Genomic DNA, 22,673 nt, shown 5'->3' with positions numbered 1-22,673 from the left:
CCAAGCAGCAGCATTCCTGCTTATCTGTGAGTGTTGAGTAATTATTGTCGGCTCCCCACTAGCCCAGAGGGTTCACGGGGACTCAGGCTTTTACTGAGACCCATTACATACTAAGAAATCATTTTGTGTAGTTAATGAGGATGCCATATTCTACTTTTTACAAGAATTCTGCTATTAGAAATACCTACTGTACAATATTTACTTTTTACAAAAATTAACAAAATCTCCTGTAGAATAGAGACGATTAAAAAATCAATTCTACAGTTTTTTGTTTTTTTTTTTGCTTAAAAAAAATCTGAAAAAGGAATGCACAGTAGTTAGTACATTGTCCTTCTGGAGTTTGTAGATTTTCTTTGAAATGCAGAAGAACCTTAGCTTGGTCAAATTAAACTCAGGCAAATTCAGCTATATTCAAACAGGCTATGGAAGGTAAAAATGGAGGAAAAGAATGCAAAATTAAAAGTGGGATGGTATGTGGCAGCATATGCCCCCTGAAGTGGCCTCTTAACACTCTCACTCTGTCTCATTCACCGCAGCATGTGATGACATGAAAATGAGCAAAACACGCTAAAAGAAACAAAACATGCTCCTCTGTGTTTTTGTACTCTGTCTCACTTGATCTGGCATGTGGTGGCATGAGAGAGATGGAGATGGGTGCCAGCTGTACTCTACCTTTCTCACACTCACCACTGCATGACATGAGAAATGGGGAGACATGTACCACACATATACTCCTGCTCTGTTTCACCTATGGCCGAGTGAGAAGAAGCAAGACATACACCTGTAGTAGTGCCACTCACCACATGTACTGTATCTTCTCATGTGTAGGTACTGCTTTGCTAGATGTGATTATTTTATTGCAGTGCTCAATTCTAACTTGGGCTGTAATCCATTTACACATGGGGGGGTGGGATGTCTTCCTCTGCTTGTGCAGAGAGCCTTAATTTCCTGTAAAATAACATTAATATGCATGAGTTCAACATATTTAATCACTTTGAGCATGAGAAAGGTGCTATATAAATAAAAAGTATTATAAATCTTTATATTAAATGGTATCAGCTACACTTGATTTGAAGCTATTGATGTATATATACTGTGCTTTAGGTGTTAATAAGTACAGGTAAAATGGAGCTGGTTGTAGTTTAGAAATACTACAAGTTCTCTCTCTCTCTCATTTCACTCTTCATGATTTTCCAATGTATGTGGTGCCTAGGTAAGCATCTTGTGCAGAAGATAAAGCTCTACTGTACCCTCATTTTCCTCCCACATCTCAAAGATATATGTTAATGGGCAGCTCCCAGTTGGTCTGGTATGGGTTTGTGCCATGTAACAGGCCGGCTCCAAACCCATTTTCACCTTGCACACAGTATTGCTGGAATAGTCTTTTATTCCTCCCACGAATCTAAACTAGATAAATAGGTTACAAAATAGATAGAAAATTAGAAAAACTAAAAGGGGGGCTTCAGTTTCAAATGGACTGTTATATCCTACAGAGGCTTCAGAACTGACCCACAAGGAGAAAGAAAGAGGGAGGGAGTTCCACTGAGAAGTATTCATAAAGGAGGATGTGCCTTTGTGGGTGGGTTATGGTTATACTAGGAAATGTTGACTCTCACACACGTTTAGGTCAGGAACAAGGTTTTAAAGCAGAGAATTGATTAAGCAATTGAGGGGAACAGGGCAGCAGGACTTTGAGCTTGTTCTAGTTCATCCTGAAAGTAGGCAGACCATTGAATAGTGATATCCAGTCGAAAGATATTGAAGGCATGATAGCACTGTTGTATCATAGACAGGGTGTAAGGCAAAAACTCTTTCTTTGCTAATTGTTATTCACTGTATAGCAATGTAGGCAGCAGTGAAGTTGGATCAGTATTCAGTCATCGCAGTCATATATGAGGCTGGCACAAAAATTCACAGAAACATTACAACTTTTTTTTCATAAAATTTACCACAACGCCCTTTTAGGCCTTTAAAATCCTCTCCTTGAGATGCAATTCACTTGTGCCAGTATTTCTCTCATTCCTGTGAACATTTCCTTATCTTTTGTTACCATGTTTAAAGCCTCTTGCAGTTTTTCCTAGTAGCAAATCTTCTTGCCTTCAGTCTCAAATTTTAATTTCAGGAACAAAAACAAACCATAGAGTGCAAGATCTAGAAAATAAAGGTGGGGCGAAGCAACACCTACATTGTGTTTGGTCAAAAAGACAGTATGTGCAGGTTTACTGTCACTGTACAAAATGCAGTTTTAGGCGTGCCACTTCTCCAGATGTTTTTTTCAAAATTATTTCCTGTAGCTGTCTCAGCAGTTCAATGGAATTTCTCTGATTAACAATCTTTTCAAGAGGAACAAAATTTTTATGAACAACGCTGTCAGTGTCAAAAAATGCAGCCATCGCTGTCTCTTTCAAATCTTCCATGGTATCTTAGAGAAAAAAATTGCCAAAGTCACCAACACAATTGTAGAATAAACACCAGAAAAACACACTCGATCAGCTCAGCACACTAATTAAGCAGACTAGCCTCATATTTGATAATCATACCCAACTCCTGTGCTATTGACTGATTCTGGGAATTTCTGGGTCCCCCCTCATATTGAGACCTATTCTGTCACATACGGTATATATTTAATTTCTACCTATTATTAATATTTTTCATTGCTTGTTTTTTTTTTTTTTTAATAAATTGTTGCTTTTTCTTTTCACTGTTATGATGTTCCATGTAAGTGAGTAAGTATTTCTTGGCCTTTGCCAGAATGCTAGGAAAAGGAGACAAAGCTTCTAGGACTGAATATTTTTTCGGCAGCCTGTAGGAATGCGCAGCAGAGCAGCTACCGGCCGCTGGCGCAGGACACCAGTCACTAACGGCGAACGCGCAAAGTAAAATACTCCATAGGCAACATTTTGCATATTATTGCTGAGTCGGACTCTGACTTATTCTGCTCCGATTTTGATGCCAGTGATTTGGAGATCAAAAACGAAAGCGATGCACCAGCATCAGCTGATCGTAGTGCTGAATGCGTTCGAGTAGCGGCCGGCAGCTGCGTGAAGACACTACAAATATGCCGTTATAAGTCGACACCCACCTCAAAAGAGTTAAACAAGGATTGGTTTATTGTATCAAAACAATATTATTTTAAACTTATAAAAAGTGCTACTGCACCCTGGCATCTGAGAACTCCAAAGCCTCTGAAGCCTAGACACACTGGAGCACCACAGCCTCTGACTTGCTCAAACCTGTGACTCTTGAATTACATCGCTTCCATATCTTTCTTTCCTCCAAATTTCTGTGTGCGTCAACAACACCTGGAGAAGATAGCAGCTAGGGCACCTCAGCTAACAGAGAGAAAGAAATGGCAAGCATGCCAACTGTCAAAGCAACATTCACCATACCAATAATAATAATAATAATTCTTTGCAATAATCAACTGAGCTCTCCTGGCAGAGGCTGATGTCATTATTTAATACATGCTATTGCTAAGCATGAAATTAGTATTTATTTTGTTGTTATGCATATTTTTGCCATTGTGGAATTGCAATGGTGCCTTAACCAGTACTGCCTTTCTACTGTGCACTTCCAAGCACTGAACCTGGAACATTTGTGGAACTCAAACGGCTTCCTTTGTCATCCTTTACAGACTCACTGGTTGGGTTAGTGCTGAATGTGATGTATAGGATGAAATCGTAATTAGAAATCAAAAGAGGAAGAACAGTGAATTAAACCTTGCTTATACTTTGTCCAGTTCCATACATCTATTCCACTGTGTAAAGGTTGTTGTAACAGTGCCAACTGTGAAAACAGAGCTTTAACACGATCGATCAACATCTCACTCCTGCCCATGTTTGTGTGTGCGCAATTTTCTGTATTTTTTCAATTTTGGTAGTAATATATAGCTCTGTCCAGCTTCACTTCTCCACATGCAGGAATGGCTTGTGTGTTTGTTTGATGCACTCTTATCAATAAACCCCTCCTTGCATTCTGCTTTTATTTCTGCAGCTGGGGTGTCCCTTCCCAGTACACCAATTTCAGGGGTGGCATCTCTGGCTGCAGTGCCACCTCGACGCCAGTATGCCGTCACCCCCCTGGCCCTGCCAGCTGTGTGCCCAGCGGTGATCCCATTGTCCGTTAATCAGGTAAACCTTTTAATCCGCCGTGGGCTTTTACAGTCACTGTGAGGACATCGGCTGATGTGTTCTTTGCAATTCCCTCAGTGTGGTGCCCGAATGAATCCCCTTCGTCCTTCTTCAGGGAAGAGGAGGACAGTGAGCCTGGAGACCTTAGCAGCTCACCATTTTAATCAACAGAGGACTGTAGTCATGCAACAGAAAGAGTACAACAGGTAAGGATTTCATAAAACAGAGTGGACGGCTTTTACAGCCGCACAAGTCTCCGATTTTGGAGGCCGGCCAATGTGAGCTTTAAGTGAACATCCTGCTTGATGTGGCCGCTCATTTCTTCTGTCATGTACAGAGTGAGAGACTCCAGACAGGGAGGAGGTTTTACTCGTGTGGTGTGGTCACGTAGTCCTTTTTCAATATTTGCTAGCACCATCTTAAGACACGCATTGTTATTTTTGCAAGTGCAGGCCAAAATAACAATAATAAAGTCCAAAAACTACCGCTGAGCTTTAGTAACATTCGCTTATTAAATTTTGTGGTGCATATAATGTGTGTGTGTCGACTTTTCTGAGTTAACAGAATAAAGCGAGAAGCAGGAAAATACACTTGACTTATGCAGAACATTCTAATTTAAGGCAGAAGGAGTTAACCGAGTCAAGAGCCTGAATCCAAAGAGGAAAGAGAGAAGGAGGACCGAGACACGCACAACATGAAGCATTCAGTGCACTTAGGAATTCATCATTTTTATAATTTTGTTCTGACACACATTTTTAGTTTCTTATTTTGCAAGATTTTTACTTACCCACGTAAAAATATTAAGTAGTAGAATCATATTGCATGACTGAAGAGAGCTTAATGTTTAATTTGCCCTGAAAGCCCCATCCTCTTTTTTTGCACGTTATGTCTGCTACTAGGATTTATTCTTTTATTTTTATTTTATTACACTTGTGCTGACTCGGCTGTTCTCTGTGGATCTGGTTCTGTGTAACTGACAGCTTGACCTTTGTGTGCTCAGGTATCACCAGGGCTGGCAGAGACCTTTTTATGGTTCACGGGCAGAAAAGGAGGAGTATCGGTAAGTATCTTGTCGCTGTCTCGTTGGTGTTTGGAAACGTGGTGTCAATGTGTGTCTCAATGTTGTTCACAGGAAGGAAATACGAGATCTCCTTAAAAGACAGATGCTAGAGAAATGGGAGCAGCAGAGACAACTACGGAGCAGCTTGTCGAGAGAGGCGGAAGAAGCGCAAGAAGCGGACCGTCTGGCCCTGAGCCGCGATTTTCAGCAGAATGTCGCGCACGCGCAAATACTCCGCACCTTTCGGGATGAAAACAAAAGAGTAAGGCTGAGTTCACGAGCTGGGAGAGAGTGGGGTTCAGCGCAGTCGTTGCGTCTCTTCATGGTCTCCCTTTTTGTTCTTCTTTGCAGCTCATGGAGCAGATATGGCACCAGAGGAGTCTGTCTCGCTTACAGGAGACCACAAGGGAAAGAGAATTGCTGCAGTACAACCCCCTCAACTGGAGCGGCACACTCAAATAGACAACATGGCACCAGACTGCATCAGCCTTACATTGATTAACACACACACACACACACAATATATCTACCACTGATATCTAATGAAGTCAACCACGGCTCCTGCTTTTCAGATGGAGGCAAGCCCAGTCTTTCTGAGGTGCGATGCAGTATCCACAGGGGTCGTGTAACACCTTTTGCCTTCTAAGCTCTGTGGCCCATGACCATCGAGGTGGACCGTATGCCCAACTTGACAACACTCACCAGGCAGCTAGGAAAGGCCCTACGGCTTGTGGGATACTTGCTTTCTTCAAAAGCCTCTTTTCTTTCCATTCACACAGATCATCTTTACATGATAGATAAATCGGCACCTTTCACCTTTTTACATTTGCATGGCTGATTCCCTGCTGATGCTTCAGTAGCTAATGTAGGATTACAAAACAACTCGTGAAGGCTGACATTAATATCAAAGAGAGAATCGACATACAGTTTTAGTTCACCTGAGTAGAACAAACTATTTCATCACATATAGTTAAATTACAACTTAATGAACACTGAAGGGTTAGAGCAGGGGACCCCAACTCTGGTCCTGGAGGGCCACAATGCTTGCAGGTTTTCATTCTAACCCTTTTCTTAATTAGTGACCTATTTTTGCTTCTCTTTTAAATTTGTTTTAATTGACTTGTTTTAAAACCTGCAGCCGCTGAGGCCCTCCAGGACCGGAGTTGGGGACCCCTGGGTTAGAGCCTAGCCCACTACTGAAACTGGCATATACGTCTGAGTGGCCAATACTATTTCCTTCATGTGCCACAAACCAAAACCAGTGACCATGAGTGGGCACGCGGAGCTGCAGCCCCATTGGGTTAAAGCTGAACTGTGCCAATCAATAACTGTCATTTTCAAATTTTATTTACTATATGTAACTAATACACTGTAGTTACTTACATGCTTTTTCCATATAACTATGATAGAAGACAAGTAAAGAAGCGAATATGCGGGCATTTATAGAGCGGTGCCAACTGTCTAAGTCGAAGTATTACTGTTCTTCACTTTCCTAGTATTTGAGGTTATGGAGAACCAACAATGCATCATGTGCCAGAATCCGTGAATCACAGTACACATCCACACACCCTGATCAAAGAGGAGTCACAGATGACGAGTGTGCGCTTTTTCTTCCTTTTTTGCCAACATGTTTTTCGACGGGTGCCAAAACAGCAGTAATGAGAACTGATACTTCAGTGCGTTATTTTTTTATGGGGTGAATTTTGTTGTGATGCATCTTTTCTGTGCAAGGAGTGTGAATTACAGTATCTGTTCACTAAGAAGCATCCTGGCTTCAGCTCTCTTTTCACTGTCTTGTAAGTTACCTTGTGGCAGAGTAGAAGAGAAAAGCCGATTCTGGCGCAGATCTGGGGATTAAAAAAAAACCAAAATGAACCTTGTGTTCCCTTCCAGCTCAGTAAGAACAACACAAGCCGTTCTTCAATGTTATTTTTAATTAAAAGCAGTGCAAGGGTCTTACACGCTGCTGCGAATAAAGAGCAGGAAACTGTGAGACATGCAGAATGGCGTTTATGGCCTCCAGTTTGAAAACAGTGATGGCTTCTGCTACCTTACTTACCAGTGCCCAGCTCCGTCTCACTTGTCAGCCAAGTCAGGAGCGCACAAGTAGGAGAGCAGCAAGTCGGTTTCTGACAGGCTCTCGGTGACATTGAGTAGCATTCTGAAGAAAGCTCACCGTGAACACTCTACAACGTTGGGTCCCCCTCTTCACCTCTGTGAGAAAACACAGTCCGACCCGGTCACTCAGGGAAGAAGCATTTTCCTTCTTACATGGGCACCACAGTGTGAGAAGTGGGCTACACCCTGGGACAAAGGCGCAATATAAATAATAAAATGACAGTGTTCCACCACAGACTACTCGAAGTGAGCCATTGCAGGCCAAAATGTTCATCACGGTGCCATCCTGATAATTAAAGATCAACTTTTGTCATTCGTTGGGTTACCAGACAGCACTGTGACTTACGCTACAGTCGGCTTATAAGTGAACATGTGAGAAAGCCCACCAAAATCCTCTGACACCTGGTTAAAGTTGGGTCGGGGGTCCTGAAAACCCAATTCTGAACATCTGCTCTGTCTCACTGCAACCTGCTTTTCATCCTTCCTGAGGTTACATGCGCCAAAAACAGCACAAGGCCAAATATTTAGTCTGGACAGCAGAGAGGGGTCAGTGGATGTGGCGGTGGTCATCCAATCGACAACATACGATATGTTCTTTGGAACAGAAACGAAAAAGAAAAAAAAGAGGAAACAAACATGCAGACTAGACGATACACAACCAAGTACATGCACCCAGGGTCATCAAAAAATAAAGAAGAAACAAAAAAACGACAAACATTCTTTAGCTCTGAATTTTCAGTCCGTATATTCCAGTCACTGAACAGGAGCACCACCTCCTGGCAGAAAGGCGCAGCACTTTTCTCCATTTTTCACCAGTAGTCCCAAGGAAGAGTGCAGGAACCTGGCGTCGGACTTTCTGTACAGACAGTGGGTGACAAAGCCGCGAGTCCTCAGGTTCAGACGCCAGCTTTTGTGCTGTTAAAGCTTCTGTTAGCTGATCTTGTGCTCCTGCCTTCAGACTGATTGCCTGCTGTCACCTACACTTTATTATTAACTAAACAGTCTATACAGCTGTGGATGGACGGAGGTCCTTAGGCTGCTTGCAACGCAGCCATCTTCTCCTGTAGTGAAAAGGCAGCTTAAATTAGGTTTGACAAGGAGGTCCTCGCAGGTGCAGGACTTCTCCCAAAAATGAACGATGAAGATTGCCGTGAATACCATGTCGCCTTTTGCTGCAAGCGTTGCCAGCGCACAGATGATAACTCCAAAGAACATTTGCTGCAGGACGAGCACCTCATCGTCTGTGATGTCATCAAAAAGTCCTTTCTCTAGGGAGGCTGGAACAGAGGAAAGAAGAAAAGGAACAGAGGGAGAGGAGCGCTGCTAAAGGCCGATTCAGTCAAAGTATAACCATCCGTAAAATGCGCTGACATTAAAACGTGCATTAACCGTTTGCACTCTGGCACAGTGAACAGTTCTCCCCAGTTGATCTATAATGTCATCCACTGATTGGATGGTGATGGTGCCTTATTTGCATATTTATTGAGGATGCAATAAACAGGATTATGGGTAAATGTTTAATGCCAATTCTAATTTAATTTTAGTCGTTTTATTTTGGGGATCTAAATTTAACTTATTTATCATTTATGGGTAGAGGAGCAATGACACGGTGGTAACGTTGCTGCCTTTCAATAAGGAGACCGGGATCCGCGTTCCGGATGCTTGTCTCGTGTGGAGTTTGCATGTTTTCTCCGTGTCCTCATAGATTTCCTCTGGGTGCTCCAGTCCCCCCCAACCTCGCCACCCCCACAGTGTGAAGTCGCACAGGTTAGTTAGACTGGCAATGCTGAACTGGCCCTACATGTGTGTGCACCACGTGATGGACTGGCATCTTGTCCTGCTGTTGTTCACGCCTTGTGCCCAATGACTGCTCAGATGGGCTTCAGCTCCACCGGGGCCCATGGATGGGTGATTTAAGGGGCTGCATAGGGGGCACAGTCCCAACAGACCACTTGTAAAGGGCGCATGTAGGTGGACAAATGTTAAATCAGTCTTCACTAGTATGTGAAAAAATAATGTAAAACATGACAATTGTGTTAATGAGAAGTCAGACAAGGGTCTGTATTAAATGTCGCCCCTCCACATTTTGCAGTCCTATGCGACTGTCTAATTCATCGAAATGGTAGACTGTGTAGTAAAACCACCATTTATATTTTGCAAAATATTAAGCATTGTAATTCAATTCTGCCATTTATATTTCTCTGAAATTTGAAATCATATCCCTATAGGTATAATTCTATTACCCTAATTAGTATAACCCATAAGTCAGTCTATATTTAAATCTTTATTAATTGTGGAAACAACTAAGTTGCCTCTACAGTAAAATGGGAAATGTCCTGTTAAAGTACGTAATACACTCAGCACGATACTTTTATAAACCATCAAAACCTCAACACTGATGAGTTGTTAAACACTGACAAACGCTTCATGTTAATTAACCACCAGCAAGGACAAACACTTACAGGCAGGCAGACTGAGAGGTCAAACTTGGGCAAACAAAACGTCTACAGGATGCATGGCAGCACTGCAGCCAAACTAATTACAGAGGTCAACTGAAGTTCCTCTACGGCGCTGGTCACAATAGAGACGTGCCACCCATGGGAGGTGCAGTACAAGTCAAAGGAAAAAAACAAAATGGACAGACAGACAGAACTGTGTGTGTCCCAAGGGGGGCATTTAGGTCTCTGCAGATAAACGCGGACACAGGTGGTCCAGTGGTACGCTGCTGCCTCACAGTAAGGAGATCAGGGGTTTGCATCTCCGGTCCTCAATGTGTGGCGAGCACTTTGAATAGTGAGAAACAGCAGTATATAAATGTAATTAATTATTACTATTAAGTATTATAACAAACAACAACCACCACCTCCCTCAAAGACACACAGAAAGAAAAAGTGGAACACCCCAACATTTTCCTTCTTGCCCACTACTTCAAGAGGAAATCTCAAACTCTGACTCAGATTCACCATTTGACCCTCTAGAATAATCCAGGCCAGCACCAAAATTCTACTGCGCAAAAGCAAAACTTAGTGCGCTCAGTCCATTTCTGAAATTGGAATTTCTCTCCCACAAACCGATTCCAAGAGACATCTGGGTTAGTGAAAAAAATGGCTTTTTGAGGGAGAAAAAAAAACTTGATTTTCTTTTAAATGTTACATTTCTTTTATGGCATAATTATTTTTATGTTCTAATATTATTTGAAGCATAGTCTGAGCTGAAAAAATGTCTTCCTAATACACTAGTTAATGTTATTTGAGGTGGAAACGACTCAAAATCAGAAATTTGCTACACAGTTTTTTTGTTTTTTTTTTACTCTCGATCAGTATCTCATCTCTTCTTATTCCTTCAGACTAGCTAGGAATTTAAATTTAGAAGGTTTGAAGATACTCCGTTGTAGCGGGGCTACATAATAATAGTATGTTCAATGTCAGTGCTGTGTGCGTTTTGTTTCCATCGTCCCGTTTACTGTCCGTTATGTGTGCGTCAGTGAATGTTGTCCCCGTAAGTGCAGAGGGAGGCCGCAGGTCCGAGACGGAAATCACCTGTTGGATCCACCTGTTACATCCGGGACATTTTGCAGCATTTAAAAACAGAGGAGCGAAGGCGGAGAGAGAGAGAGAGAGAGAGAGAGAGAGATCATACAAAGTCATCACGGCCGTTTATTGCTTCATTCCTCTGCTTGCTTTTCTACAGCTGATTGAACATCACGACAGCCGGAGCTGACAAACCCAGGGGTTCGAGTTCATTCCAGCCATTGCCAGGACTTTTCACGGTGAGGTCGTTGTGTTTTCGTGAAGGAGCACAATATCACTACAGCCAGTTTCATGACCGCCGGACTTTATTTTGGACTCATTTCTCACCACATTTTCAATTTCAATATATATTATTGAATATTTGTCTTTTCAATTTACAACATGTACGTGTTTGATTGTACGTATCTGTTACTGTTTTCTGGTTATTTCGTCGTGACGGGAAAAGTGAGACAACTTGTAAGGAGTACGGCTTGTTGTTAGATCAAGAAACCTCAGTTAATCCAAGGAATAAGTCTTGGTAGTGTAGTGGCCGGTGTGGGTAAGGGGTCGGCCGTTACATCTTTATTGTCCTGAAGAGAGAGAGAGGTCATTGTTTAGATGGTTTTTATAAAATATGCAAGATCACATTCTTCCATCTGTTGTCTTGACCAGGTGGCAGGTAAGCAAACAGTAAAAGAATGAACCCCTGCCCGTTACTGGAGACAAAAAAAAGAAAAGCTGTGCCAGTGTACCATTGGGAAAAACAAAGGCAAACCGCTAGCAGGACCTAGCTGAGGAGCTTCTCTATTCCTACCTAGAACTTGGGCACAACGTGTATTTAACAATCCATGTCCAAGAATCTTGTTTGGATTTCCCCAAACCCAAAACATGGGAGCGGTCTCTGATGAACATGCGGAGAGGTTCCATCACACAAACCAGAGTGACACTCCTTCAGAGGATTATATGATGGGGGGAAAAAACTGCCAAGTGACTACTTTTTGTTAAGTAATAATTATATTTCAGACAACTAGGGGGCCGTGCCCTCTGCTTGTTTCGCTTGCCAACCCCCTTGGGCTTCATGGCGGAGCCACTTGAAGGGTGTCAGGGCGCTCCTCCATTTGTATTTAAAGAGAGGAAAACGGTTTGGTTCTTAGTTATTATAGAGAGAAAAATCAGTTACTTGAGTATTTCACTACTACTGTCTATTTGAAATACCAATGAATAATAAAACATAGTAAACAAAAAAAGTAGAAGTAAAACGTAACAAAGTAAATAAAAAATCTAATTACATTAACACCTCATCAGAAATAATATAATGAATGACTTTATTCTCTAACTTCTATAAACGTTGCCTTTTTGCATTTCTGTTTGCATGTGGTGACTTGACATTCTAGGGGACACAGCCTGGAGAAGCTCTGGCCTGTTCCTGCATGAAGGACACACTGCACAGGTTTGTGTCCCCACAGCCGTTGTTGCAGTTGGCTGGCAAGTATGGCACGTCATTTAACACAATGGTCAGCAAATTGAATTTGGAAAGCACAAGTGGAACCCCAAGATCTGCATGTTGTGTTAAGTGTCCATTCTGAGTTAGCCCTGTGTGTGTGTGTGTGAGTGGGCCCTGTGCCCAGTGATGGTGGGGTCAGCTCCAGCACCCACAACCCAGAACAGGATTAAACCGGTTTGTCAATGTTCTGGTTTCATGTTTCTGAGAAGTCGAGTGTGGAGTGAGTCACTCGGGGTCACACCGGGGGTCAGGGCTCAGCATTGTGGGTTAACACTACAAAGCCATGACCAGAAGACTCCGTCCTGTCACTGAGTGTCACCTTCTCGAGGTCCGAGACACTCCATCGCATTGTAACAGACCCTCGGGCAGCATCTCCCCAACCAGAGCGAAATCAAAGGGGTCTACACTGTGTACTTGTTTTACCGTTTTATAATAATATGATATATTGAAATTACTGTGACATTTCAAGGTGGGCTACCATAGTAAAGTAAAATGGGGCTCATGACAGGGAAGACATTTTAGTGATTGATCCTAACCTGCATAACTCCAAATGATCACCAGAATTAAAATGTGTTTTATTACAATTGGTTTTCTAAAGAATTTTCCAAAATAAATGGCTCACATTTTTCAAGATATTTAGTAAATGAGAGTGTAGCTTTATAAACTGATCTGCAAATATGAGCTTCAGTGTGTGAAAAATGGCGCATTGACCAAATGGTGGTGTTGCTAATGCCCCACTGTTTGATCACTTTCTGCGGATGCCAAGTCCGGAGTGCCAGTCTGGCTTTGGTGCTTTGCTTCTCCTCAGGCAGCTGAACACGTGGTGGTACTTCTGCTCCACCAGGAGGACTCTGCTCACTGTCAGAAGACCTGATCTGACTTCACTGTGGACTATGAGGTCACATCACGGTTGGGGTTTCCACTTCTCAGAGCTGCACTCCAGGCTGGTCTTCAGTGGAGTTCATGGAAATGGAAGGCTGAGCACCGAAAACTAATCAAACATAAAAGAGTGGAAGAAAAGTGAAGATAAAGAAGAAACACATCGGCCAACAGGACACACCGTTATGAAGGAATTGCTAAAATAAAATAATCTGATTATTTCTGTTTGGAGCGTAGGCTTCAATTTCATTTTGATCATTTAATTTATTGCTAATATTTAATGAAACTTGACCGAGTGTCAGGTTTAAAATGCTTGGGGGGGTTTGATAAAGAATGGGCCCAGTTAAGGTAAGTGGTCAGATTTAGGGACTATGAGGACATTTCTTTGAATGTCTTCACACTCGTAAATAAAGAGACCAACTATTAAAATATTACTCCACATGGGACGGGGCTGAGGAGTTTTTAATCTCCACAGTCCCACAAACTAGAGGAGCAGCACCTTTGATTTTAGGATTCTGATTCCTTGGCATGCAGTCATTGCTGGGAGGCAGGAGCTTTCCACGCTGCTCAGGTGACCTGCTGCCCACTTGATGCCCCACTTGTTGTGGCCTGCCTGATGGCATCCAGGGACTCAGCCCTGCTTTAGGTGGAGTTGAATCATCTGTGATCTGGTTGTTAATCTTTAAATATTACTATTATGTATATTTTGTCACTGATTATGCTTTTTGTCCTCATGTATGTTAAGTTTTGAATGTTGGTTTGTTTATTATTTGTGTATTATGTTTTAGTTTGTTTAGTTATGTGCCTTGTCTCAGGGTGGTGGGGGCACCACAGCATTTCAACTAGAGGAGTGCCCCCCGCCTGTCTATTTCCAGACACAGACTGGCGTGGCGTTTGGTTTTGTAGTCTGCATTTGTAAGCGTTTGATATTTGTGGTTTTCTTCATTTTTTTGCTAGTCTTGTGGTATTTGTTTGTTTTTCAGACTTGGACTCATTTTGTTTGGTGGGGTTGCCCTTTTGTCACATCCTATTTTTGCAAATTTTTTTACATTTTTTTTTTTTTTTGTAATAAACGTTGAATACTTTCAAAGATCTAATATTTCATTAACTTTTGAACCAGAATTTTTCAGGTTTCCTAGCCTCCTTTTGAATATTTCTTAAGGATTGTTTTAAATCTTGTCTTTCCCATTTTGTGTCTTACAGAGTGGGAGGAGGCCTAAGGGAAGGCTGAGGCTAGAAATAGGAGTGAAGGCCTCATTTAGGTATTGTGAAGTTGGTGTCTACAAGTAGGAAAGCCCGAGGCTCCGTTTGAAGTTTTCGGCCTTGTTTTATTTATGTATTTATTTTTTCCATTTTCTGTTACGTTAGGTTCACATATTCAGTAGCAGGAGGCAGTAGTAGTCGTATTGTTATTTGTCCACAGTACAGTGAAGCTCTTACTTATGTGTTTGTTCACCATTAACCAAGTAGCCATTCTCTGCTGTCAAATTAAATCAGCAGACTGGTGCTGCCTAACGTTATCATCTCCAGCACCACTTCAGTGTTCGCTCTCTGCATTGTTCATTGACATGATGGCCCAGATCTCATTCCAGCTGTCATACTACTGTTTGGTTATTCATTTTTATAACCTTCTGGTACCTTGTCATTTGGTTAATGTTCACTTTATGGACAAACGGTTCTGCTACACTCAAGGTGAAGCTCCTCAATGTACCATCATTTAGGGCTGAGAAAACCTCGCATACATCAGTCTGATGGTGTACTTTGGAACACTCATCTGACCTGTACTCAGATAGATATATATATATATATATATATAATAATGGGTTCTACACATTGGTGAAGGTTGAAGTGGCTCCCCTCTGTCTGTATAAAGCACTTTAAGTATCTTGAAAAGTTCTACATAAATGAAATGTCTTCTTTTTCTAAAGAGAAGGAAAAAACAACTTAAAATCGGCCACAAGTCTATATAAAGGAAAAAAAGAGAACGACTAGACCTTCATGAAGTAGTATATAACACTGTCATCTATGAAAGGCGCTATATGAAATGAAAAAGACAGAAAGTAAGAAAGAAACGAGAGTAAATGTAAATGATGATGAGAAACAACAAAAGGCAAAACTGCCATCTTGTCGCCCTCCTGTGGTAGATATATAAAACTGCAGCCCATAAATACTTTTTCTCTTCTATTGAAGATGCGCCTGTGGTCCAAGCCCGCTGTCCGTCTCTCTCATTGACTCGCCGCACCAGTCTCAGATTTTCGGTATTTTATGTACCTGCTGTGGTTGTAGAGATGCAGTGTGGAAAAACTGTTCTCTTTATTTCTGCTGTTATTGTTATTAACACAGTTCAAGTAGTGACTTCAATATTAAAAAAAAATAAGCAAAGCAAGACGTCCCTGAAAAAACACAGTTTATAGTTTCAGAATGGAGAGATGAAGTAGAGTCAACATCAGGAGATATCAAAAAGAAATTTAAAATAAGAGTTTATGTGTGCGGTGATCTTACTGCTGCCAATGGGTAGCTAAAACAAAGTCTTCTTGGTTCCCATTCTTGCTGGTGTCGCCAACCAGTCTGACGTTAACATCTTTGCCAGTTCAAAGTACTGCGATAAAAGACCGAGAGAGAGAAGGTGGGAACCAAAGAGAAGAACGGGACCACCCATCCATCCATCCATCGTCTACACCTGCTTTATTCTGGCCAGAGGAGCTCGAGACGATCCCAGCAAGCATAGGGAACAGGACCATCACAGGGTAGGATGGGGTACTAAAAGTAAAAATCTGTGACAGGACCCCATTAGGATGTAGGACCCGCTTTACAGCTCGTGATACACTCACCCTCGTCATTAATCAGCCATCCAATATCTCATAATAAATCAACAATAACACGTCACAAGGAGCGACAACACTTTTGTCAGAACCCTAAACTGGCCTGTTAAAAGAAGAGGGTCCTGGGGGTCCGCGTGAAGTGCGTCACCTAAAAGGAGATCCGAATTCGGGAGTCTTTACGCGGGTTCAGCTGCGGTCTGGTGGCGTAGGGGTTAAGGCTTTGACAGAAGGACCCCCACAATGAGCTGGACCTGCAATGGAGTTCTCACCTCTTAGCCTCAGCAAGAGAAAGGCTGCTTTTGGAAGAAAGAACAGACACCAACAGCTTGCTTTTAATAGTTAGAAATACTTTTAATAATAATAAAGATAACATGCTATTCTGTATTTTTAAAAGGAAGCAAATGCTAACAATTACACAAATGTAATGATAATAAGAATACATTTTATTTATATAGCGCCGTTCCCATGCTCAAAGTGCTTTACAGAATAAACAACAGGAAATATCCAACATGGGGTACAAAACAACATCCACATAAACACTAAATAAACATAAATATAAGAAACACAAAGATGAACGATTCATTAAACAGAAGGCCCGGCCTGCTACTCCTCAGTCAGCTCGCTCTTCTTCACTTCATCCTCAGTCGCTGATTATGAATGTTTACTCAACTCCTTCACCCAATGCGCTCTTTTTCTTCCTTTCATGTGCAGCACAAGCAGTTGAATTCTCTCTCTGGGGGTCCCACCGTATTACTGGGGGGATTTGCGCTCACACAGCCACAGGGATGGAATATCAAAGTGGGATTCTGTACGCACAACACCACAACGGCTGTGTTATTAGTTCTTATTTGACGGACCCCTTTATCCGAGGCGACTTTTACAGACCCCTTTAGAAAGCAAAGCGCTAGGATTTGACAAACGTTCACCTCGGCCTGCTGTCGCTGTTCGCTTTACTTGAGCAGATTTCGTCCCCGCGTCGTCTGCCGAGTCCCCTTTGAGTCGCCCGGTGTCGCACATCACTTGAGAGCCGTTAAAGTTACGAGAGGGTCGGCGAGTAGCTCAGGAGGATAAGCGCCCCTTTCTGGAGAGAAGCCCCGGGTTCGAGACCCCATACCCGCGTTATAGGATTTACGTCAAGTTATTTAATTACCAGTTTACATGCAGTGTCCTCCATCTTACAATAATATTTAAGACTTCACAGCAGAGGATTAGCTCACCCGGTAAACGGGCCAATTCAACCGCCCGCTCCAATGCCGACCCGTCCAGTCGTAATAAGGAACTCCTTTATTTAGGGGGTCCACTGAGCTGTCGCTGGTATAAAGGCCGGCAGGGTGTTGTGTCCGCTGCGGTAGCTCAGCCGGTAGACCCCCGCTATTACCCGACCACTGCCCGGGGTCTACGAGTTCGAGTCCCGTCACGAGTAGTCTCTTTATGTGGTGGGGTTGAAGGTTAAAATAATTTATAGACTACACCGCTAAAGGGGCCGGCAGGGCAACACCGTGAAAAGAGCAGGAGCCGAGCTGGAAACAGACCGACCACCCCGGTCACAGTAGGCCCTGAGCTCAAGCCCACCATCTATCCCATAGTATTCACAACACACAAAGTGTCCGTTTAGTTGTAGCGCCCTCCATTCTGTCAGTGATATGAAAGATTTCTTGTAATTTCCACGCGGAGGAGTAGCTCACCGAGGTAGACGAGCCGATTCAGTCCTCCCAGTAAAGAGCAGAGGTGCGGGGTTCGAGCCCCGTCCTCTCCAATCGTGAAAAGAGGCCACCCATTTCTTTACATTAAATTAAAACCCGTTCGTTAACATTAAATGCGTCTGATCAGCTAACTCAACAGGCAGACTCGGTAGCTCAACCGGGTGGACCACTCATGGAGCGTAGAGGAGTGCGGGTTCGCGTCTCCCTCCAAATCATAGCAGCAACTGAAATAAACGGCAGGCTCTTTATTTGCTGGGGCCACCGAGGAGTTAACGGTATAAATGATTTCTACACCCTTCTTCTAAAGGGAACCCCCTCGGTGGCACAGCGAGACAAGCAGTCGACCCCGGCTGCCAAAACCGAGTCGGCCCCGCGATCGAGACCACCCCGGTAGCCAAGAGCGAGCCGCCCAGGACAGGGCGACCAAGAGCTTGCAAGACCGACAACCGAGTCGGCCCCGCGATGAAGAGTGACCCGAACCTGGGCGCCCCGAGTAGCTGAGGGCCCGCAAGAATGACGATCCAAAGAAATACTCTTTTACTGGATGTGTCAATGGAGAGGAGATCAGTTGTCAAATATGCTGACGCTCGACGGTGACAGGGACTCAAAGAGTAGCTCAGCAGGATAAACACCGACAACCCACCGGCCAGGATGGAACAGGCGGCGGGTTCGAATCCTCCTCTTACCATCAGCAGGAGGAAATCTGACCTGTAAAGGAAAACAGAAACTAATACTTACCTTTAATAAGCAAACTGAACATTATGCATTTTTAAAGCATGGTAAACAGTAAGAAATACAAAAAGATAATAATTGTACATTTTAATTATATAGCGCCTTTCCCATGCTCAAAGATCGATAAAGGAATTCGAAAAAAGCAACAAGGAATATAATATTAGATACAAAATTATATTCACATAAAACACTAAATAAATATAAATACTGGAAAAAAGTAAAAAAGCTATTAGCTAAACAAACGCGCTTGATGGACTGAGTGTTCCCCTATCGTGTGTCAAATTTCTCGTTCTTATCTTCTATACAATTAATTAACAAAATAGAAGATCCAGCTCGCTACTTCTCAATCCGCTCCTCCTTGTTATCACATTTAGTTCGCTCTGCTACAGGACAACAAAGGTACTATAGCTTCAAAAGGGGGCTATAAAACTGTATTTTATTTTAATAACAGGTGATCATGAACATGCGGCATTATAAACATCGTTTCCCATCTATGAGAACCATTCAAATAAAACAGTCACTTAGACATATTAACATTCTAAAGAGTCCCGTTATTTAAAGCTCCTAACGTGGCGGAGGAACTTGAACAGAAACAAGTCCAGGGCATCTCGAAGGAGGCAGAGCTCCGAGGGTCTTCCCTCGAACACACCGTGTGATCCGAGTGGAGTCTGCCAAATTGGGAAGTGTGGGTAGAAACCCACCTTCAGTGTCTCGTACAGCAGATCAGGGTTTACTGGAATCTCTGAAGATCACTTCCAAAACACAACTCGGGGTCTAACAGCTCGACCTGTCCACTGACACACCCCTGTCTTCTGGACAGCGCCATCACTATTATAACTTAAAATTTAAAACCCCTGCATCGGCTTCATTACCAAAAAGAAGCCTTTCTTAGTAACACAATGAATGCGCAGACTCCTCACTTCATAACTAAACAACATGCCTGCCATGCACATCACATACGTCCGAGTAACTGAAACAATGCGTGCCAGTCAGAAGACTCGACATTTGTCCATTTGTTCCAGTTTTACATTTTTATGCTCAGTCGCAGCTCTGCGTTGGCTGTTACCTGTCACCTTATCTTCTGTGCAGTCGGCTCATTCGGATGAGCCGCTTCTTTTAGCTTCAACAACCACAGTAGCGCAGGCGATGATGCAGAATTCCATCTGACTCACTTACTGTAATAATACAAATAATAATAATAATAACAATTACCTGTTTCGCGTTGCTGACGTGAACAGAACTCTTCTTGCTTCTGGCTTAGGTTTAAAAATTAGGAACGTAAGCTGGTCCCGGCCGCCTCGCCTCAACTAAACTTTAATTGTTTAATAAAACCACTAAAGTTCTTAGGAAAAACATGAAATAACTCCCAGCGTTTCGTCTGACCGGTCAGTGTGAAAGGCCGAAGGCGACGCCCCTCGCACAGGTGAGCCCGTTTTCCACTAATTTTCAACTGAGTCTGACTGCACCCAATGGGCGAAGAGGGGACGGTGCGGCACCGCCCAGCACTTGAACCCGATAGGCTGCTACGACTATCCAATAGGATTTAGAGGAGGTGGAGATGGCCGCCAGTCTTCTGCCGCTGGTATTGCCAACGCTATCTACGCGTATGGGAAGCCTTTTCAGAATTTAATGATATCAAAATTCAAATTGTTTTTATAGCGTTTTAAAAGTTGATATTATGTTTCCTAATTCTGATATTAACATTTTAAAACGTGTCATCCGGGCTCACAAGACAGCACTGTGCCTGTTCTTCCCGTGCATTGCTCCGGGTGCTCCGGTTTCCTCGCAATGTCCAAAGACATGCAGGTTAGGTGACCTGGCGACACTACGTTAGCCCCAGAGTGTTTTACGTGTGTGTGTTAGCCATAAGAGCACAGCCATCCATGTCGTCCATATCTGTGGTTAATAAATTACGTCAGCCTGCATCTGACCTGATCACTGCAGACTGTGAAAATTCACTTTTTCTTTGATAAAATGATCCATCCATTATTTCATTTTCTGCAGCCAATCTGGTCTGAGTCATTGGGGCAGAAGTCTAAGCAAAGATGGGAGTGTAGGAGATGCTGAAGATAATGAGACCAAAAATTAAGAAGCTGTCTGATGCATGAGAGAAATCCAAATACAGTAATAGATTCACCGGGTATCTCCTAATTCATGAAAGGTCAGCTCTTAGCAAGATGTTGGTTTTGTCATCAGGGCAAGATCTGAATTAGCACGTTTGTTCTGGATGTGAAGAAAACCACTGTAGGAGGATGGATATTCACTGGATAATCTGTCACGTTACTAAATGTGCATACAAGAAAACACTTTATAATGAAATCCAACTCTTCCCAAAGCACAGACCTGTGTACAAAGACCACCGCTGACAGATGATGGCTTATTTCCATCTGTCATCACACACATGCTGTGTGAGAAACCATAAGGTAGCAGCTTGTTAAATTATGCAAGCGTACACTTTACTACACAGTACTCATTAAAGACATATATATAAATAAATAAATGAAAACAAAACCATAAAATATCTCCCTGTTACAGTACCCTCACACACACTATCTTCTGTACACATTTAACAATTCCTTAATTCTGGCATTTTCATCTGCACCTGTATATGTGTAAAAAGTCACTTTAGATCTGCCGTGACAATATGAATTAGCTCACTGAATGTTTCATGTAGATGAGTTAACTGTAGACTGGTCAAGATCCCGTGAATCTCTGACACAACTTCCATATTGGTAACTCCTCATCCACTAACTCGTAGCTAAACAGTAGCACTGCCTTTTAAATCGTAACGTAACCAACTATATCTTTCTTTTGCCATGCAACTGAAACCATAATATCTGTGCTGATTGTAGTAAGTGTAAGAAGGCCCTTATTACTACACAAGTAGGGCATCATAATTACTAATCCGTGTGAAGGCAAATGAGCAGTCAAATCATCCAATGCTTGTGGTCCATTTCACCTTTCAAAAGGGCCACACTTCATGTTAAAAGTAGATTTAAAAATGCAAGGACTAAAATAGGAAAGGTAATTGGATTTGCTACAAATGAACCCGCTATGTTCTGAATGAAAATCTGCTGGTGGTCCTGCTAATTTGGATTTGATGACCAATATGGTAAGAACATTTGTATGTGATCACACCTTAATACATAATTCGCCAGTCTCCTCACTCACTCACTCACTCACGCCCATCCGAAGCCGAATACGGCAGGCGTAGGATTTACGGCCACGAAAATTCAAAGAGAAAGGCGACTTCGATTAAAGCTCTAGAGGCCTGAAAGGTGATTTCGACTACAGCTCGAGGCCTAATTACGCATTCATTCAATACACTTATATCAGGTTTGTGGTGCTTATACTTATTATATATTATACTATTCCACTCGTGCCCGTTTCATCTTACGTTGTCGAAACGGGCTCTTTGTCTAGTTTTTAATAATACACAGAATACAAAGAGCTATAGAGAGAGTCACTGATCAGCTTGGTGCCAGGCAGTTGGTCGATGAGAGATGAGGGGTAAGTGCATGTCGAACATATCACACAATACAAAGACAGGACAATACTGAATCTCGCTTCTGGGTACTGAACTTATTTTGTTATTCACTTTTTCTGTGATCAACGCTATTTGTTTGCACATCTTCACATGGACTGCTCAGCTACAGGTAAGAGGCATAAAGTGATGCTTTCCTTTGTCACATTCTTCCATCATTTACAAGGTGGGAGATTTTGTTTAAAGATTAAAAGCACCGCCAGCAAGAAAGTCACAGTTCCTGAATACCAGGTCTGATGTTGATTACATGGTGCTGAGTTACCAACAACATGGGCAGCAGAGCGGGCCTTTGATTCTGCTCTGTTTTGAAGAAGGTGCTAATCACTCTTTTGTAATGCTTATGTATAAACATAATAACTAGGCCATACTTTTTTCTTTCTCTTCAAGGGGTTGTTTTTTTCCTGTCTTAAGCTCCAAGAGACGTCTTTGAGACGGGCTGCAGACCACACTTCAACATGCGCTTAAGTAAGAGCCAGTCTTGGAGAAATGTTTGTGTAGAAAAGGGTGTGTGTGTCTGTGAGTGTGATGAGACTTGGTCCTTGTCGCACTTCTCTGAGAGTTCATTATGCAGAACCTCTTCACGTACAAAGACCTCATTAAATCTCAGAGCACTAGTCCAGTTAGCACAGATATTGGCTGTGATGTTCTAAACTGGATGCCTGAACATAATGG

At 42.6% G+C, this 22,673-nt stretch overlaps 2 protein-coding genes across 4 annotated transcripts in view; one reads left to right on the top strand and one right to left on the bottom strand.

The window, feature by feature from the left end:
* LOC127526254 (uncharacterized) overlaps nucleotides 1-22,673 on the top strand; it is a 54,324-nt gene that overhangs the window by 5,303 nt on the left and 26,348 nt on the right. The window contains exons 2-6 of one of the 3 annotated variants that reach the window (XR_007933914.1): nucleotides 3,994-4,130; nucleotides 4,209-4,336; nucleotides 5,131-5,190; nucleotides 5,263-5,452; nucleotides 5,542-5,860. Coding sequence is in view for 2 of the 3 variants with exons in the window: in XM_051921302.1 (XP_051777262.1) it covers nucleotides 3,994-4,130; nucleotides 4,209-4,336; nucleotides 5,131-5,190; nucleotides 5,263-5,452; nucleotides 5,542-5,652 (626 nt within the window). In the remaining variant the exon portion in view is untranslated. Of the gene's footprint in view, nucleotides 1-3,993; nucleotides 4,131-4,208; nucleotides 4,337-5,130; nucleotides 5,191-5,262; nucleotides 5,453-5,541; nucleotides 6,954-22,673 lie in introns of those variants that run through there. The other 2 variants (XM_051921302.1, XM_051921303.1) reach the window with 2 other exon arrangements.
* LOC114668364 (protein disulfide isomerase Creld1) overlaps nucleotides 8,260-22,673 on the bottom strand; it is an 81,573-nt gene continuing 67,159 nt past the window's right edge. Inside the window, exon 11 of the mRNA XM_051921301.1 lies at nucleotides 8,260-8,585. Within this exon, the coding sequence (XP_051777261.1) occupies nucleotides 8,299-8,585 (287 nt within the window). The 3' untranslated portion in view covers nucleotides 8,260-8,298. The remainder of the gene's footprint in view (nucleotides 8,586-22,673) is intronic.

This window comes from Erpetoichthys calabaricus, chromosome 18 (assembly GCF_900747795.2).
Source record: "Erpetoichthys calabaricus chromosome 18, fErpCal1.3, whole genome shotgun sequence".
Classification (NCBI taxonomy): Eukaryota; Metazoa; Chordata; class Cladistia; order Polypteriformes; family Polypteridae; genus Erpetoichthys; species Erpetoichthys calabaricus.
This window is presented reverse-complemented; position numbering and strand designations above follow the sequence as displayed.